The 15,862-nt window shown below is 55.5% G+C and overlaps 2 protein-coding genes across 3 annotated transcripts; one reads left to right on the top strand and one right to left on the bottom strand.

The window, feature by feature from the left end:
* Positions 1-3,483: 3,483 nt before the first annotated feature.
* On the bottom strand, positions 3,484-6,751 carry B2M (beta-2-microglobulin). The gene is made up of 4 exons (XM_069797704.1): positions 6,637-6,751; positions 6,115-6,393; positions 5,512-5,546; positions 3,484-3,777 (listed from the first exon to the last, which is right to left on the bottom strand). Exons 1-3 carry the CDS (start codon positions 6,701-6,703, stop codon positions 5,533-5,535), a joined length of 360 nt encoding a protein of 119 aa, XP_069653805.1. The 5' UTR covers positions 6,704-6,751; the 3' UTR covers positions 3,484-3,777; positions 5,512-5,532.
* Positions 6,752-9,082: 2,331 nt separating this feature from the next.
* Positions 9,083-15,858, top strand: PATL2 (PAT1 homolog 2). Of its 2 annotated transcripts, none has more exons than XM_069797705.1 (19): positions 9,083-9,161; positions 9,751-9,853; positions 10,042-10,358; positions 10,562-10,630; positions 10,730-10,795; positions 11,193-11,360; positions 11,471-11,554; positions 12,063-12,217; positions 12,341-12,424; positions 12,505-12,643; positions 12,769-12,886; positions 12,965-13,062; positions 13,442-13,486; positions 13,637-13,785; positions 14,011-14,170; positions 14,512-14,652; positions 14,743-14,840; positions 14,917-15,066; positions 15,476-15,858. In XM_069797705.1, the coding sequence occupies exons 1-19, from the start codon at positions 9,138-9,140 to the stop codon at positions 15,513-15,515; spliced, it is 2,208 nt and encodes a 735-aa protein (XP_069653806.1). In that variant the 5' UTR covers positions 9,083-9,137; the 3' UTR covers positions 15,516-15,858. The 2 variants fall into 2 exon arrangements, with proteins under 2 accessions (XP_069653806.1, XP_069653807.1); XM_069797706.1 differs by having other exon boundaries at positions 11,468-11,554.
* The last annotated feature ends 4 nt before the right edge of the window (positions 15,859-15,862 follow it).

The raw sequence follows: 15,862 nt of genomic DNA, 5'->3' as shown, positions 1-15,862 counted from the left end.
GAATATGCCAAAAAAAGTCGTTAGGTGTCAGCAGTCCTGAAAAGTGATACAGAAACCCCTGGTCTTAGATTCTTACTCATTTTTAATCAAGTTTTTACACAAGTTTAAGAATTATTTCTGCTTGCACTCACCTTCCCACAAAGGACTTGGTAATGCTGGCAAATTAAAGGAGAAAAAGGGAAGGAGAAGTGTTAGGCCACATTGAATTGCTGTGTGGTGCAGGCAGGCCCAGCTTACTTGAGCTGAAATGGGCCAGCCTGTGTCAACCAGCCAGGACTGGCCTGGGGCTGTGCAGCTTTCCTCTTGCAGACATTGCATGCACGTTTTGGCAAAAACACACTGTGGTTATCCGGCTTTACCCACCTCACTGTGGTTTGCTGGCTGAAGAGGGAGCAGATGGCAAATGCATTCCCACAGAGCTGGAGCTCTGGCAGCAGAGCCAGGACTGGATATGCTGGGACTCTTTTCCTTGGTTTCGCTTTTCTCAGAGGACGTCTGTATTCAGATGTGTATCTTGAATTATTTGCTCCTCCTCTTGCACGCAGTCCTTCAGCTTTTCTCCCTACCACACAGGAACTGGTGAAGCTTGTCATGATTTAAGCCCAGGCAACAAAACACCACAAAGCTGCTCACTCACTCTTCCCCCTGCCCCGTGGAATGAGGAAGACAAAACTATAAAGAAAAAGCTCGTGGGCTGATAAAAGGACAGGGAGGGATCATTCACCAGTTATGGTCACGGACAAAAACCAGACTCAACTTGGGGAAAAAAAAAAATCAATTTAATTTACTACCAATCAAATCAAAACAAGGATAATGAGAAGTAAAACCAAATATCAAAACACCCCACACACACCCCTCCCTCCTTCCTGGCTCAACTCCACTCCCGATTTTCTCTACCTCCTCCCTTCAGTGGCACAGGGGGATGGGGAATGGGGGTTGGGGTCAGTTCATCACACATTGTCTCTGCTGCTCCTTCCTCCTCAGGGGGGAGGACTCCTCACTCTTGCCCTGCTCCAGCATGGGGTCCCTCCCACAGGAGACAGTCCTCCACGAACTTCCCCGACATGGGTCCTTCCCACAGGCTGCATTTCTTCACAAACTGCTCCAGTGTGGGTCATTTCCGCGGACTGCAGTCCTTCAAGTCACAGTCTGCTCCAGCGTGGGCTTTCCCATGGAGTCATGGCCATCTTCGGGGGCATCCACCTGCTCCGGTGTGGGGTCCTCCACGGGCTGCAGGTGGGCATCTGCTCCCCCACTCACCTCCATGGGCTGGGGGGGGGACAGCCTGCCTTCTCTCTATGGGCTGCAGGGGCATCCCCTCCTCCGGCGCACCTCTTCCCTCTCCTTCTTCACTGACCTCGGTATCTGCAGAGGAGTTTCTCTCACACTCCAATCTCCTCCCCTGCTGCAGGTTTCTGTTCTTAAATATGTTATCCCAGAGGCGCTACCAGTGTCGCTGATTCGCCAAAGGTGGGTCTGACTTGGCACCAGGGAAGCTTCTAGCAGCTTCTCACAGGAGCCACCCCTGTAGCCCCCTCCCCTGCTACCAAAACCTTGCCACACAAACCCAAAACAAGCCTTAAAAACTCCAAAGAGATAAAACGTTTAAGAAATTGATCTTCAAAAAAGTTCTCCTAAGTTGTTCTCCTAGTGAGCTGCTCTCCTAAAAAAACACTCCTATTTGCTTGACTCAGGAAATAGTTTGCTTGCAGCAAAATTGCTTGTATTTCATAAAGCACAAATGAGGGTTGTTTCACACTTAAAACTTGCCAAGATATCCCTCAACAACTCTATCCCCTGGCAACTTTGACTGAAAAGCCAGCAGCAGCACAGCTACACCCCAGGTACCTTTGGACCGCCCCCCCCCCAAGCTGGACCCCAAGGATGCCTGATAAAAGAGAAGGTTTTTCTAGATACAGTCCTGAAGTTCAGATGTTAATCAAAATTAGCCAGCCTCTGGGATTGGCATGCATTGTTCTCCACCAGAGGGGGGATTTTCGAGTAAGCTATCAAAATATTTCCTAAGTAAGACCACAAAAATCCCCACAGATGCAACCAGGGCAAAGCCTTCCACAGTGCATGAAGATGTTGATATAAGTTTCCTTTGGAGACAGGGTCATCTCAGCATTGCCTGTGTCACAGTGTCTTCAGCTTTTGGAGTCAACTCCACTCGTGTCCTAATTAGGATGAAGTTTTCCTGTTGGTGTGATGCAGCCAGCTGTTACTCTCTGATGCTCTTGAGGACAGTAAGGGTGAAGCCAAGGTGGTGGTAAGCACTCTGGTGGCTCTTGGTGATCTGGAGGAGGAGGCCAGGACATGGCCCACAGCTCAAGCCACTTCAGGCTCTGCTGCTCCACTGGGGTCTCTGGAGAAGAAACCCAAACCTTTTCCTTCCTCCCAGACCACCTTCTACCACAGAAGGACCACTGCTGGGGCTGGTGCAGTCCCTGGCTGGTCTCCAGAGCATGGCTGGTGTTGCAAGCTGCGCTGTGTGGTGTCTCTAGCGAGTCTTGCTGTCCCACACTGGGCAATGAGTGTTTTGCATGACCACCCAGCCACGACATCCCCACCTCTCCTGGTTTGAACACTCCTCTGATGAGTACAAAGGGATCCCCATAACTAGTCCCTTCACCCCAGCAACCTCTGACACAGGTGTTGGAACTGCAACAGTTTGGATTTTCCTAATCCTTAACAGAAAGCGTGGTTATAATGGAAAAAGCTATGAAACAAGCCAAGATCCCTCAAAATCTCAAGCAACACCAGTCACAGCAAATCTTAACATACCCAAGAAGAGATGTGTGATAGATCACACCCACTGGGTTGCCAGGAACCCTTGTTCACATACATGAGATCTGCACTGATTAAATCCTCCTTGATCCAACACTCATCAAGCAATCAATCACAGAGAATTCTTCATAAAGTAAAAGCAAGCCAATAAGTTTCTGTAGTAGCTCCGGTTTTGGTTAGTGCCATCAAACCCCCCAGGTATGGCAGAAGACCAGTCCCCAACAGGGCTTCTCCATGGGGTCAGCCTCTTGCGGAAGAGAAAACCAGAAATGAAAGTTGCTGACACCCACATCTGCTTCCCCTCAGCCCAGCTTTACATCTCCCACCCCCAAGAAGAATCAGCTGGAGTCCTCCCCCCTTGAAGTGGGCACCGCATCCTGCCCATCACTCCTTTTGCTCTCACCCAGCTTTAAGATCAGATCCAGTGTCCCCGAGGTTACTTTGTCCCTTTTTTAAACCTTCCCTTCAGAGCCACACAGGAGTCTGCAGCCAGGCAGATCCCACATAAAACAGACAAACCTTTAATTCTTCTTTTTTTTTTTTTTGATGTAAAAGTGTTCCTGCACCTTCTCAGCAGGATAAAAAAGTGCAACTGAGCACAGTGCCACCACACCCCAGATCCACCCACAACCCAGCAGCCCATGAAATCAGCTCAGGCTATCATATGACTCTGAAGAAACATTTTAAGGACCCCACTGAAGTAGTCCAATTTTATTTAGATAAAAATCCTGTACAACTCATGAGCACTGAAGAGCTACAATTGTTTTTTAATTGGTTATGCAGACTTTTATAGCTATGTGCTCAAAAAAAAAAAAAAAAGAAAAGCCTAGCTCAAATACTGCTTTGGGTAAATGATATTTTAACGATAAGCTTTATTAAAGAAGGAATTCTGCAATGAACAATTGTTCTTCATCTTATCCACAAGTGAGATGTGAAGAAAGGACAGAAGCTCAAGAAGATTTTTGACTTGCAAGGCACAATTTTTCAGACCTGCATGGGGGAGAGGAGATTGACATCAGTCACTCTGTTTACACCTTCAACTGTAATTATTTTAGAAAAAAAAAAAAAAAAAAAGAAGTGTTTTCCACAAGGGAACTCCAACTGCAGAGTCCCAGCTGCAGGCAGACAGACCCACCTTCCAATTATATTTAGATATATATTTTCCTGCAGAAACTGCTCTTCCATCCCCTCCTCAGTGGGGGTTCAGAGTTCAACAAGCAATCCTCTACCAAGATGATCCTTGCTCTCCACCCCAAGCACCAGCTGCACAGATATTCTCCCTTTATCCTGCTCTCAACTCCTCCGCCCCAGCTCAGTAAATCCTTGTCCCCAGACTCCAGTGAAGTCACCAGTGTCCCACCTCCAACCAAGCTTGGCATCCCTTGCCATCGGTGACCTTCATGCTGACGTCCCAAAGCCGCTGCATGCCATGCTGCCAGTGTGGGCACAGCACACCCCAGACCCTGCCCTGGGGCCATCCCCACTGCCCAAAAGTGAGTGACAAACCAGAAGAGTGGCTGTATATAATTTTTCAGAGCTCTGTTACCTAGAAGCATCTGTACTGTATCAAATCACAGGTCCATTTACCTCAGCATCCCATCTCAAGCAGCAGTCAGAAGCAAACACTTAAGCACTTATGGCACCCCTTCTCAATATCCTTCCAATCCAACCATTTCTGGCTCCGGGGGATCTCTTGAGCCTCTCCCCAGCCTCCAATATCACACCTCAGCTTTTCTGCTCCAAATTAAGAGCATATCTTCTTCTGTTGTGCCCCACTAGAAAGATGGTCAACTGACCTTCATTTTCTCTTGTCCCTGGAAGCCTAACACCCTTCCTAGCCTTTGCTGCTCTACAGCAAGGAAGGGCCAGAGAGCTTTAGAGAGAGAGCAGCAGCAGACAGCAAGAAGTAAAGGACTCTGGGTCCATCTACAACTTCTCAAGAAGAAATGCCCAGTCTAAAAGCCATCAATAACACCTTCTGGTCCAATGTGAGGGGCATTTCAAGTAAGGTCTTGCCAAAGCTTGTCCTGGGTACAGTTAATAATTACCCAGCCTCTACCAGGGTATGTAATTAAGTTGCAATGCTGGTTCAAATGCCTGTCAGCTAGGCCACATATCTTTAGTTTTATTCTCCCTATCAAGGGTTAAACTAGTATTTACCTGACTGCTAAATCCAGATCAATTATGCCCAGATAGTTTGAAAAACCTGGAGCCCTCAGACAGTGAGACATCAGTGAATAAAACCAAGACTTCCTCTGGCTTGGCAGCAAGGCACGGATTTGTGCCTCATAAATCCCACATTACCGAGCTGACGCGCTGCCTGCTGTAGGGTTAACCAGCCTGCCTCCCCCCAAGTCACAGGGATTTCCAGGTATGGCAACTTCCTCCTCACCAGACAGAAGACAGCACCATGGGTTCTGGAGAAGCACTAGGACATGCGACAACTCTAAACGATAACTGGCAGACACACCAAACACATGCCGGGAAGTTTTGCTCCAAGGGGCTCCTTTTTTTTTTTTTTTTGAGCAAAGGAGACTCTTGTAGGCAAGGTATGGCTGAGAACCAGCCAAAATAGTTGGCAGAAAGTGTGTGGGAACAGCCTCACTCCCTATCAGCAGATAGGGTGGTTGCTTTTGCTCCTCAACTCTGCAAGCTACACACTCACTACAGAAAGCAGTCCACATTCCCCTTATCTGCACAGTATGGAGCATCAGCGTAACTCACCATGATTATCCCAGACACAGCTTAGAAGTCTGTATCTGCAAGAAAGAAGGGCAGAGTGTTAGGCTTTGGGGCAAAGAGCACCTCCTCTCTCCCGTCACCACAAGCCCACCCCCGCTGGAAACAGCCCCAGTGCAGTAACCAGAAAGCTGCCCTTGCTTGGCTGCGTGCTTGCTGTAGCAGGCTGGGTCACCACAGTCATTCCCCTCCGCTACATCCTTCTTTATATTCACCAAACATAAAGCCAAAAATCACTGCATGACCCATCTCTTTCCAGGCAAGTTCACCTAGAAAGAGATCAGAGCACTCCACTCAAAGTCAACAGTCACACCATAACCAAATGCCTACAGATAATACGGAAGCAAGTCTTCCCTGTCTGCTACTAACGAACCCTTTCATGGGTACGTATACACAGCCTTTTCAGCAGCCCAGCTTAAGCCAAATTAATCTTCCATCTATAGCACAAGACCTTCAAAATCCACCCTATTATAGCACCCCATTTCCTAATGGAGGGGGGGGGAACAGGGACACTGTGGATATAAATTAACGAGCTCTGGCTTCTGCACACGAAGAGCGGCAAAGCTTGAAGAGGAAGGCACACGATACCCCAACGGAAAAACTGCGGCTCTCTGAAGGCAGAATGGGCCACCCTGCAAGAGTAGACATCGCCTTTCTCGGGGGTGAAATCGGCGTACACCAGGCGCTGGAAATACCACTTGTCGTTGAAGGACATGTCTGCGTACTGCACGTTGCTCATGGGCTTCCCATTCTTGAGGAGCAAGATTTCAATCTTCGGAGGGTGGAAACCACTCACGAAGCAGTTGAGGACGTTTTCTTCTCCAGGGCTGGCATGTCTGCGGGAGTACACCTCCACCTTCGGCGCCTCTGGAGAGGAGGGGTAAGGAGGCAGTGAGAAGCAGGGCTGCGGCGGACACCCCCCTCAGCGAAGCCAGCGCCCACCCATCCGCGCACGGTAACCGATACCGGTCCCCTCACGGCACCTGCTCCCCGCCGCACCAGCGCCCTCACCGCCACCCCCCCCCCCCCCGCCCCGGTACCAGGCTCCTCACAGCCCCTCCCGCCCCCCTCACCCCCAGCGGTGCCCTTCGCGCCGCTCCGGGCACTCACCGTCCGCCTGCCCCAGGCCGACCAGCGTGATCAGCACCAGGACCCCCAGCCTCAGCACCAGCCCCATGGCAGCCGAGCGCTCCGCTTCACTCACAGAGTGGTACGGGCCCCTCGCCCGCTGCTTTTTATAGCCCCGGTTGAGCGCGCCCAATCGCGGTGCGGAACTGCCGGCGCGTCATCAGTCTCCAAGCTGAGGGGAAGAAGTAAGGTTATGCGAGCTAGCCCGTTGCGCCTGCGCACTACGGGCAGCGTCGCTTTCGCTTTCGCTTCTGGGCCTGAGGTACAGACCGGGACTCGGCGGCCGCTGCTCTGCCTCGGCGCTGCACCAGCCGCGGGTGGGGCTGCTGCCGCGGCTCTGCCCCAGGCCCCGGCCAGCCCTGTGCTGGGGCCTTTCCCACCCCGGGGCATTCCCCGCGCCTCGGCCTTCCCCTCGGGGATGGAGGCATCGGAGGCGTGAGGCGGGACCGGGCCCCAAGTCGAGGCTGGGTGGCCTCTCCCCCGGGCCTTGAGCTGGACACCTGCGGTCAGGAACCCCAGCTGGGAGCAGGGCATGGTGCAGCAGCTACAAGGTGCTCGCCCGGCTCCTGCCCCTCGCCAAAAGGGGAGTAAAAACCATCTCTCGTGGAAGGTTTTGCAGCGAGGGGCAGTATTACGCCAACGGCAACAGCCTACACTGGCGCAACTTGGCCACCTTCCTTTCTGAGACTCAGTTTGCCACTTCTGAGCTTGGGCAGGAGCGTCTTGGTCCGGTGGCTGCAGGATGATGGATTGACTCTGTCGTTCGAGCACAGCATGGACTCCCTGATATCAAACACAAGAATCCAAGGTCAAAGAACCAGGTGTCCTGGTGCCTCCTTCACAAAAACTGTGAGCACTGCAGCACAGCTAGGCTAGGTATGCCTCCCTGTGGTACTGCTTGGAGGGGAGAAGTACAGCAGCCTTGAACAGCAGCATTAAGAAAACCAAGGTTAAAAAAAAAAGAAAATGAATCAGTATTAAAGGGCACGTAGATATTTTATACCCTAGGAGCTTGTCTGCTTCTGGTCCTACAGGTCATGTACTGGTTATCCTTACAAAGAGTCACTGCTTCAGACTGGAAAGCAGATACATGTATATTGTCTTCCATCCAGCTTCATAAGGATTAAAAAGTTAAAAAGAAAAGAAAGTGAAGTTACTGCTAGTAGGGAGAAAGCAGCAGTATCACAGAGCTCCTCTAACACTGGGCTCCTTTAAGACTTGCCTTCTTAATGCATCCCATTTAAAAACCTAACTTAAATCAATAAAGCACATACAGAGAACATCCCCTACCCAAAGGCAGCAGGTAAATCAGTAGAGACTGAGCAAAGAAAAAACCTGCAAATACTCATTAATCCTCACCGGAGCAGCTCCGGGATGAGCTCTTGCTTGGTTTGCTGGCTGTCCAGTGAGCGGTGCCAGCAGCTACGCAGCTGCCGTTGAGTGTTTTTGCTGTGAGATAAGGGGACGCAGCTGCTGCTGAAGACTTATCAGGGATCTCAGGGCTCTCACAGAAATAAGTCATAACTGCTGCGTCAGCAGCCGAGCTGGTATTGGGAGTCGCTGCCTTGGAGCCTGACCCAGAGGCTTGTCTGGCTCTGCCCGGGGGAGCGATCCCCTTGGCCCAGGGAGGATTAATTACACAAATAGCTGATTGTGGGACACAGATCCTTTCTCCGCACTGACGCCCGGGCTCTCCCTGTTAGGACAAGAATCCCTGGAGATGACTGTGCCTAGCAGACTTTCCCTGTAAACGCAAGCTGAAGCACAAGTTTCTTCCACGTGATGTTTCTAAAAGGCCAAATCTTCCTTTTTCAGGGTGCTTCTGCTTTTATTAACGGAGAAAAATATTTAAGGAGTGGGTGAGGTCTGACACAACTGAGGTGCTCCTGGCATTCGGGGGGACGAGGGCAGCACGTTGTGCTTGGCGGGACACAGAGATTTACAGCATCTTTGCCTTAGCTTTGGTCCCCTGTGCTTTCAAATCCACTGCTGTAAACCTCCGAGGCACTTCCGGCTGGACCGACCATGTCCCACTGGTTTTCCGTGACTGCTCACAGGGGCATCGGTTCAGAAAAGGCCCTCGCTGGCAGGGAGTGACAAGAGCAGTAGAAAAACCCGGGCCGGGGTTTTCTGTGTCCTGAGAGACACAGGTGTTTGCAGTTTTACACCCTTTTTCGCGGGTGGGGTCATTAAACCTCACCCCACCCCCCCCAGCTCCATCCCCATCCCTGCTCCACGCACCGCCAGCGGTCTCGGCCGCCTGGGCGGGGCCTAACTGGGGGCGGGGCCTAACGGATGGGGGCGTGGTTACGCTACAGCGCAGGGGCGGGGCGCAGTGGGCGCCGCCATGCTGTACGGAAAGCGCCTGCGCGGCGGCGCGCTGCCGCCGAAGCGGCGGCGGTCCGTAAAAGGCGGCGGCGGCGGCAGCCTGGCCCCGTAGAGGGACACGGGCGGGTGGGTGGGAGGGAGGGAGACGTCGCGGCATGGCGGAGGGCGGCGAGCTGTTTGTGAGTGCCCGCCCTGCTCCGCCCTGGCACGCTGCTCCGTTCCGCGGGCCACCTCCCCTCCCGCTTCCCTGGGTCACGTCCCCCCCCACCCCCTCCTCGGTGCCGGTTGCTCCGGGGCTGCCTCTCCCGGTGCTGGCTCTCCTCGGAGCGGTCGGTACCGGAGAAGACGCTGCCCTGGAGGTGCTGGTGGGGTGCCCTTCCCTGCCTTTGTGCTCGGGTGCTGTCCGTGCCCAGCTAGTGGGGTGTTCACTCTGAAGCCTAATGGTGTCCCTATGTGCCAGCCACGCTGGTGCTGTTCTGTACTGGCATCCCCTGTACTGGCAGGGGTCACCTCCGGGCGGCCACAGCCCTGGTCTAGGCAGGCTTCAGTGGGCTCCTGCCCCACACTGAGCCAGTAGATCCTGCCCTCGCTGGCGGTGCTGGTGGCTCCTGCTCTTCCCTTTCCACCTGCAGAGCAGCTGTGAGCACTGGGGGCTGCCTGGCACCACCAGTGCGGGGGGGGTGGGGGGTGAGGTTGGGTGTCCCCCACTTTGGGAGCATGTTAGGGTTACCTCTCCCTTAGTGGGCACCCTGGTGCTTTCGACTCCAGATCCTTGAGGACTACCTGCTGCTGGAAGATGCGCCTCTGCTGGAGGAGATGGCCGAGGAGGATGAAGAGTTCGACCTGTACAACGAGATGACTTTTGGGTTAGGTAAGATCTCAGGGGAGGCCCAGTGTTGGGGACATCAGCCAGCACCCAATGGAGTGAGGATGATGGGGGGGGTGGTGGTGAGGAAGGTGTTCTCCTGCCTGGTGAGGAGCTGGATTGAGAGTAGGGACCCCAGTGAGCACTGCCCAGGTTTTCACCCACCCCAACGTGCTCTGCTTCTCTCCTCCAAGACCGAGACTCCACTGAGGAGGACACCACAAAACTCCTGATGCCTCTGGAGATGAACCCTGAGCTGGCTGAAGCGGTGGTAGAGAAGACCGAGGCTGGGGAGGAACAAGGGCCCACAGCAAATGAGCAGCCAGAGGAGCTGGGAGAACCCCAGGAGGAAGGTGGGATGGAGCTGGACGTCGAGCAGGTTGGCTCCGAGTTGGAGGAGGAGGAGCTAGGGACTGAGGAACAGGAGGAAGACCAGGAGCCCTGCGAGGAGCCCAATGACCTGGGGGACCCGGCAGTGATGAGAGCTGTGCAGACCAAACCCACACTGGAGGTGACGTGTGAGCAGAGAGGGAGGGGACCCATGCCTGGCAGGCAGGCAGAGGGGCTGGTGGGGACCCACTGCTCCCCCCTCCATCCCCACACCTGTGGGTCCTGCCCTATGGAGGGCACTGGGGGGTAGTTTCGTCCCTGCCCAAGGGAGGAAGACCTGCTGTGCCAGGGCTGAGTAAGCGCCTGTAACTTCTTTGCTTGCAGAGCCAAGACTCGGCAGTGCTGGACAGTAGGATTGGTGCTTGCTGGGCAGAGTTTGGCAAAGAGGATGTGGTAAAAATGTCCCCTCCCATCCGGTGATGAGGCTGAGTGGCCCCTGTGCCTCTTCTCCTGTCTTCCTTCCCTGTGCTGATCTATCTCCCTGTCTTCCAGCTGGCAATGGATCCCGTGGTGTGGGGCTCCTGCCCCAGCAGCATCCCACCCCACCATGTTCTGGAGGTGGGTACCCCCCGCCAGGCCCACGGGGAGCAGCTGAGGGCTCCCCAGCACCCTGGGCTGAGGGTCATGCAGGTGATTTGGGGTGACCAGGGGACTTTGTCACGGGTCTGGGTGTGCACGGATGTGTCTCTTACATGCCAAGGCTGTGGGTGGAGGTGCCTGCCCTAAGCAGAGCCTGATTTTGAAGGCAAAGTTGTTGAGTTTGGGGGGACTGGGACCCCCATGCCGGGTGTCCCTGTGGGTCCCTTGCTGTTGCATGCTGCCAGGGTGGGAGCCTGGCTGGTGCATGGTCTGGTTAAGCAATGACCAAAAGTTTTGGTGAGCTGCCTGATGCTGGGGGAGCTAAATTGATCCCAGCTGGGCCCCGTTCCCATCTCCTGCTGCCTCCTTCCTGCAGGATAAAGCCATCCTCCAGGTCCTGGAGAGGCCCCCACCATCCACCAACATGGCCCTTGACTTCATCGGCTCCCCAGTGCAGAGGGGCTATGGAGGCTCTTCCCGGCTCAAGCACCCCAACTTAAGACTGATGTCCCCCAAGTCCTTCCCCCAGCGCTTTCTCCAGCAGGTAATGGGTTTCAGGGGGCTCTTGCATCCCCTCTTTCTCTGCCCTCCCCTCCACAGAGGTGCAGCCTTGAGGACAGGCTTGTCCCAGTGACACCTCCTGCCCTGCAGCAGTCGCCTCTGATGACTCGCTCCCTGTGTTCCTCTCGGCCCTACATGCCAGCTCGCAGACCCTCTCCACTCTTCACTTCTAACCAGGTAACGCGGTGGGCTGTGATCCACGGCCATGTCCCCTCTGAGGTGGCCCTGGAGTGGCAGTAGATGGAGATGTTGCCTCCCCAAAGCTCTGCTGTCTGGGGCAGACTTTGCAGCTCCATCTAATCTTCAGCACCCATCTCTGGCGTCTTGCCCATGGGGAAAGTGGAGCCACCGGTGTAGCCATTGCTTCATAAATCTATTTGTCCTGATGTCTCCATGGGACCTGCACCGGGAATGGTGTTCTGCTTGGTGTCATGCTGCAGCAGTGATGGTGGACCTGGGGTATGCCATCCCTGGTGACACCTGGGTCCCCTTGCCTTGCTCAGCTGTAGTGGCAGGATCCTGGGGAGTATCACCTTGCTGTGGTGCCCCATGTGTCCCCTCCATGTAGGGAGAGGGTGGCCCCTGCACAGATGGGAGCCAGAAGCCAGCACGGAGCTGACAGACCCCTCCAGGACCCTTGGAAGGGAAGGCTCAGATGCTTGATCACTTCTCTCTCCCTCTCCAGGGTACAAGGTATGCGTCTCCAACCCCTTTCCGGCCCATGTCACCCAACATCAGCAGCTCTCCACAGCCTCTTGCTATGCACTTCGGTCCCATGTCTCCCTCTTTGGAGCCCGCTCTCTTCTTCAGTCCATCAGCCAGTGGCCAGCTGAACCTCAGGTAGCAGGATGCCTGGGTAGGATTGGAGGAGCCCTACAAAGCAGCTGGGGGGTGTCCCCCCTCTGGGGATGTCTCTAGTGCGTGGTGCTGAGCCCCCTGACCCCCATCTGGTCTCCTTTGCAGTGTGCCCAGCCATATGACCCAGCTTCACCCCCAGCACCAGCGGATCCTGACCAAGCGGCAGCAGCAACGCGGGCAGGCACGGAGGTAAGGGGGTCCCCGGGGAGCTGCAGGGTGTGTGGGGGGCTCTGGGCAATTACAGCAGGCTGCACCTTCTCCTGTGCCAGCATCTCCCCCAAGAAGCTGTGGTCTCCTAAAGTGGACCCTTATGCTGGACTGATGACCTCCAAGGAGAAGGACTGGGTTGTCAAGGTGGAGATGATCCAGCTGCAGAGTGAGAACATGGATGATGACTACTACTACCAGGTGAGCTCCTGCTGGCAGCACCAGTAGCTTATTCTGCTCCTCAGGGTTGGGACTTCATCTTTTTGGTAGCTGGAGGGTGCCAGGGCTCGTGATGCCTGCCCTCCTGGCTATGCCTGTCATTACAGATGTACTACCACCGGCTGGAGCGCAAACAGGCAGAGGAGCTGTTCCGCGGGCGCAACAAGCAGGAGCCCCCCAAGCTGGTCACGCCGTTCATCCAGAAAGTGGAGACATATGACTCTGGTGAGGGGCTGGGGTGGGCAGTGGGGGGCTGGGTGAGGGACTGGGATGTGGTCTCACCGTATCCCATCTCTCTTCCAGTGGTGCGCATTGCGGGCTCGCTGGGCCAGGTTGCAGTGTCCACCTGCTACAGCCCTCGCCGGGCCATCGATGCTGTGCACCATGCCCTTGTGGATGAGGTAGGTGAGGGGAAGCCGGGCTTGTTGGTGCCGCGGATGCCTGGAAATCCCGCTCTGAGCTTTCCCCAGGCACTGGAGCAGCTTTAGCAGGAGCTTTAGGAGCTGCTGTGACCGAGCACGTGTGCTGCCCAGAGCTGTGGGATGGGGCACATGGTTTGAGCAGGTGCCGCCTTGGTGGTGAGCTTACTGGGAGCTTCTCCCCTGCCAAGGGGCGGGATGGGGCTCTGGGCAGTCAGAGCTGGCTGTGGCCTTTCCGTGGGATTGCTCTGTATCCTGAAGCCACCTCTGATCCCCAGGGAGCAGCTGGCCCAGTGCCCTGCCGGCAGCAGTGTCTGGTGCTGGCTGTAACTGTTGTGCCTTCCTTTCTCCCCTCCTGAAGGCTGCAGGGAGCCATCGGCTTCGGGCACTGCACAGGATCGAGAAGGTGAGCGAGCCACGATTTGGGGCAGGGTGGGATGGTGCAGACGCTCAGTTTTCATCTAAGGAGCTCTGTGAGGGGACATCAACCTGGGCAGGGGTCCTGAATAACCAGTCGGTAGAAGATGGTCCAAGCTGCCCCTTTGCCTTTCTCCAGCTCTTCCTGCAGCTGCTGGAAGTGGAGGACTTGCAGCGGAAGACATCCCTGGCCCCAGAGGAGCAGCAGCCCTGCTGTCAGGAGCAGAAGAGCCAAGAAGTGGAGCGTCTCTACCAAGCCTTGAAAATCGGGGCTTGCAGCAGTGCAGAGTGAGTTTGTGCTGTGGGGAGAGGTGAGCAGGCAGTGTGTCCTGGTCCTCGTGGGGCTCAGATGGTCATGGGGAGGGTTGGATCCTGTCCTCTGTGTGTCACCGTGGCCTGTGCTGACCCTGCCCATGAGCTTTGTCCTCCACTGGAGCTGATGCTGGTCCTTCTGGATGGGCAGAGATGCTACAGGTCCCTTGGGATCTGTGCCAATGGAGCCTTCATCCCCAGGGAGGCAGAGGATGAATTCCTGCAACTCCTGTGTGTGCGGAAGGGCAAGAAGCTCACGGCCCGGCTGCTGCCCCACCTGACCCAGGAGCAAGCAGAGAAGATCCTGCTGACCGTCACCCACCACCTGCCCTTTCTCATGAAGAAGGACGTGTTGGATGAGGCAAGCACCTCCAGACAGGGCAGGGGCATCCCAGACTGCCTTCTTCCCCTGTCTGCTCTTGCTGGGGGGGAGGGGGGGGCACCCTGGGCAATGGAGGGGGCCCATCTTGCTGGGTCCCAGCATGGCTAGACAGCTGGTGTGGTTGACATGAGACAGGAGCCTCTTCCCTGAGGAGGAGGAGAAAAGTCTCCAGGAGGGTTTAAAGCAGTATTGGTAGCAGTCCCCCCCTGGGGGGGGTGCAGTGTTGGCCTTTGTGTCCCCCCCAGAGGTGTTGGGATGGGGTTGTGGCCATGATGAATCGAACAGTCTCAGATCCCTGCTCTCCCCTCTGCTCTGCCCAGTCTCTTCCCATGCTCTACAGCCCGTTGAACGAGGTGGTGGGTGGAATGACTTTCAGCAAACTCATCGAGGTCCTGCAGGAGATGACCAGGCCTCTGCCCAAGTCCCCTGAGCTCCCCCTCACCATGGCCTTGAAGAACCAGGTACGCGGTCCTCAGGAGGGCAGAGCCTTGTGGCACCCCCGGGGTGCCACTGCTGCCGGCTGTGACACTCCTCCTGGTGCTTCCCTGCAGTTTGGGATCTCCTTGCTCTACTCCCTGCTGAGCCGTGGCGAGAGACTGCTGTCCTCCGATGTGCCACTGGAGCCACACAGAGGGGACTTCGAGACGTGGTGAGGGGCTGTGCGAGCAGTGGGGTTGGGGTTTGCTGGCTAGTGGGGCACTCACCCCCTGCCTTGATGCCCCCAGGACAGACATGGTGTTCCTGGTCGCCCGGGAGCTGTCGCAAGTGCCCAAGGCTTTACTGTCGGAGCCTCTCTTCTTGCCCAGCAACCTTCTTTCGCTCTTCTGCCGCTACCTGGACAAGCAGACCATCCACTACCTGGAAGCCAAGATGGAGTGAGTACTGCCTGGCATGGTTCCCTGCTTCTGCCAGGGATCCCTCAGATGCAGCAGACAGCATATGGGGGCTTATTGCTTCTGTCCCCTTGGGGACCCATTTGGACACAAGTCTCCAAACCTTCACTGGGCTGAGCTGATATTTGTGGCTTTGCTTCTGCTTTTAGCAATCCCAGGACCGTGCCAGCTGGTGCTGGGTTTTGCATTTGTATCAGGTTCACCACACCTTGATGGCACATCCCTGTGGGATGAATCAAAGTGGGGGGTGGAAAGCTGGGGGGATCCGATCCCCCCAGCAATTTAAGCCAGCAGCTCTAGGGCACCCTGGGGTGGTTGGGCAGGCAGGCTCCTGGCAGCTGCCAGCAGCAGGAGTGTGACAAACTGCTCCAACCTCATCCTTTCCCTGCAGGTGCTCACTGCTGCCGTCAGAGGCTGCCATGCCCTGCTGAGCCCCCGGGGAGCAGGGGATGGGAGCCAGGGCCAGCAGCACTGGGAATGGGCAGAGCCTGCTGCTGTGACTTTGGGTTTCGAAGCAAACACCCTGGTGCAGGGCACTCTGGGTGAACCGGGCACTGGCAGGGCCGGTGCCCAAGGGCTGATGCTGACCTGCCCCAATGCCTGGGAGCACAGCACGGAGCGGGGGTAACTTATTTTGGCCTTGCACCCAGCAGTGGTGAGCACTGGATTACGGCGGGTGTCAAGGCAGGGTCTGCACAGGGGCGCTGGGAGCACCTGGGGTTGTGAGTGACTTTGTGTAGAGCACTTGAAATAAAATAAAAAGGTGATTAACGAGCTC

The sequence above is a fragment of the Haliaeetus albicilla genome, chromosome 12 (assembly GCF_947461875.1).
Source record: "Haliaeetus albicilla chromosome 12, bHalAlb1.1, whole genome shotgun sequence".
Taxonomy (NCBI): Eukaryota; Metazoa; Chordata; class Aves; order Accipitriformes; family Accipitridae; genus Haliaeetus; species Haliaeetus albicilla.
Note: the sequence above shows the minus strand (reverse complement) of the source record. Positions and strands in the feature narration are given on the sequence as shown.

Coding starts and splice junctions, on each gene's coding strand:
- B2M (XM_069797704.1), bottom strand. CDS start 6,703: ATGGGGCTGGTGCTGAGGCTGGGGGTCCTGGTGCTGATCACGCTGGTC. Junction 6,394..6,636: donor CGGCCTGGGGCAGGCGGACG/GTGAGTGCCCGG, acceptor CCTCCTCTCCAG/AGGCGCCGAAGGTGGAGGTG.
- PATL2 (XM_069797706.1), top strand. CDS start 9,138: ATGGCGGAGGGCGGCGAGCTGTTT. Junction 12,218..12,340: donor AGTGGCCAGCTGAACCTCAG/GTAGCAGGATGC, acceptor TCTCCTTTGCAG/TGTGCCCAGCCATATGACCC. Junction 14,171..14,511: donor AGAAGGACGTGTTGGATGAG/GCAAGCACCTCC, acceptor TGCTCTGCCCAG/TCTCTTCCCATGCTCTACAG.